Raw genomic sequence first — 2441 nt, forward strand, 5'->3', positions numbered from 1 at the left:
CTGTATATAATACAAATACCAACCTTGTGAAATCCAGCGTTCTATTCCTGGGCGCTTTCTTAGCACGCTTCTTAGGTGGTAGTTTAGTAGCCAGCGGCTCTGCTTCTATTCCCTGCGTAGCACACGAGAACAGTTAGCTCATTTTGGCATACGAAATGCACAATAGGGTCATAATATATCAACGAAATGAACCCCTTCTAAATTGTTTAAAATAATATCCTAAATGTGTGCTAATTATTTGGAGCTTACGCTGATGTATCAATCGCAACCCAAAAGTTTGATTGTTACGTACCTGTGACTGCTTCCTGTGGTCTTCCAATGCGGCCAATTTATCCCTTTTCTCATCACTTTTGCTGCAAAATCGAATCCGAAGACAGGATTGAAATTCAGCTTCACGCACAAATTTAGGCATTATTTTGAAATCATTTTCTGAGTTTCGAAGATATAGTTTAATCACCCCTTGAAGGGCTTACTTTCTTACCTTACTTCAGAATATTTACATACGGCATACATCTGTAGTAGTATTCATGACACACTACACACACAAAAAAATACTTACTCTCAGACACGCAGACACCGCTTCATAGGCAGCATAAAATACACATCCCTTGATAGGGCAATATCATCAGCCGCATACGCATATTTATTGATGCAGACACCATCACCACACTACATACAACCCACATCAAACGCGCACATATTAATGCACAAACCATATCCCAGATACACACACGCTATCCAAATCACAAATATAATTGTCTCAGGGCACACATACAACACAACGTATACACGCATATTGACGAGCATACATAGCCCTGCACTAGTTATGGTTGCGACTGTCCTTCGTAGACCATATGAACATATTACAAAACAAACACAAATCATCGTATTTATGCTGAAAATGCCAATTTGCCAGGATCATAAAAAAATAACGATAATGAAAAATACTTTTGATGTATCAGATAATATATACACACGTCGGCATGTACAGTAAGCCATATGGCCGAAGCAGTGTATCCCGTGAGCGCCATTATATTAGTATGTTTTCTTTTGCTACTACCACACATCGCCTAACAATAGGATTGTGTGCACCGCGCGCTAGAATACTGTGATAGTCTGGATCAGACGATGCAAATATTCAGTGGCACCATACTAGGCCTAGTGGGACCGTTCAAAATTGGTTTCGAATTTCTAAACCATGAGAATGTACATCCAGATACGGAGAATTCACACACTGTATAAAGGGGGCGTAAGAACCACAGCGCTATCTATTATTGTAATATAATCTGAACAGCTATACACTAGATTGCAATACAAAAACTATATCAAGCAAGCAATACATACCTGGGACCATGAGTACCGTAAGGGACTCCCACCTCATCACCAGTGGATATAGAACCGCAAGTGTTGCTCCTGTCCCGGATGTGTTTAAACATCTTGTTTCGCGACGGAAACATAACCCCACATAGCTCGCAGGGCACACCTTCAGTGTCTTGCATCTGGGATAGATATAGAGAAAAGAAATCGAACACGACATGAACCTCGAGCACTAAAAGACAGTTCTACTAGTAGTAGATATTGGTAGAGTATGGGATGATACTTTATACTCAAAACAGCTTTCAAGAAGTCGAACGGACTAGAGAGTTATGATGGCTTGCCTCTCTCCACAGTGCGTGGATAAAACCGACTGGGTAATGTTCATATTGATTCTGCTATGGTCTACATAGATGATCTCATACTGAATTTAGTAGCGCTTCAACAAACGGCAATTCTAGGGCTGATAAGAACTTACGATGTTAGTCAAAGATAGCAGACTCTGCTAGATATTATGTCCTATATACTGAGTTTCTTATCGTTCACAAGTATACTCATTGCACTATGAAAGTATACTTCGTCATATATAAATAGAAGAACATTTCAGAGGGCTGCGGCCTTTCTATGCACACATGAAATTTTTTTGTTTTTTATGTTTTTTTTAAAGGTGATTGGACAGGATACTATTTGGGTTCTAAGGTTTACGTCAGTGAACAACAACCAGGTGTTGTGTTCACAGCACGGCTGAATGCTTCCATCAACATGACAGACCTTAATAAAGTGGTAACCGCAGTCGCAATAGGGTGAATATCTGGCAATAATTCTTAGATCATAGTGAGAGACTGAACATATATACCAGGAAGATGGAATAGTGTAGTATATTATTTTTGAGCAATGTACTACACTTACCTAACACAAGACAATAGGCTCGTTTATTAGTTTAGTAGTCTAAAATTGCGATCTCTATCCAACATGTGTGCGTTTTTTATGAAACCCTGATCTGAGAAACTATATGGAACAGGGCAGGCTCCTCATGCAGACACCGCAAAATATCGAATCAACGAACTGAAATGTTGTTTGCTGTTCATTATTTCATATCTTCAGTGTGCGTTTTTTATGAAACCCTG

At 39.4% G+C, this 2441-nt stretch overlaps 1 protein-coding gene across 2 annotated transcripts; it reads right to left on the reverse strand.

Moving 5' to 3' along the window:
- Nucleotides 1-16: 16 nt before the first annotated feature.
- SARC_14348 lies at nt 17-1884 on the reverse strand (the record flags this gene model as incomplete). 2 transcript variants are annotated; one of them, XM_014291521.1, is made up of 4 exons in its annotated part: nt 1793-1884; nt 1345-1499; nt 293-353; nt 17-112 (listed from the first exon to the last, which is right to left on the reverse strand). In XM_014291521.1, coding segments are annotated over exons 2-4 (312 nt in total), but the record flags the coding sequence as incomplete, so codon positions are not given. The 2 variants fall into 2 exon arrangements, with proteins under 2 accessions (XP_014146996.1, XP_014146995.1); XM_014291520.1 differs by having other exon boundaries at nt 1740-1816.
- Between the last annotated feature and the right edge of the window lie 557 nt (nt 1885-2441).

Source organism: Sphaeroforma arctica (assembly GCF_001186125.1).
Source record: "Sphaeroforma arctica JP610 unplaced genomic scaffold supercont1.4495, whole genome shotgun sequence".
Lineage (NCBI taxonomy): Eukaryota > Ichthyosporea > Ichthyophonida > Sphaeroforma > Sphaeroforma arctica.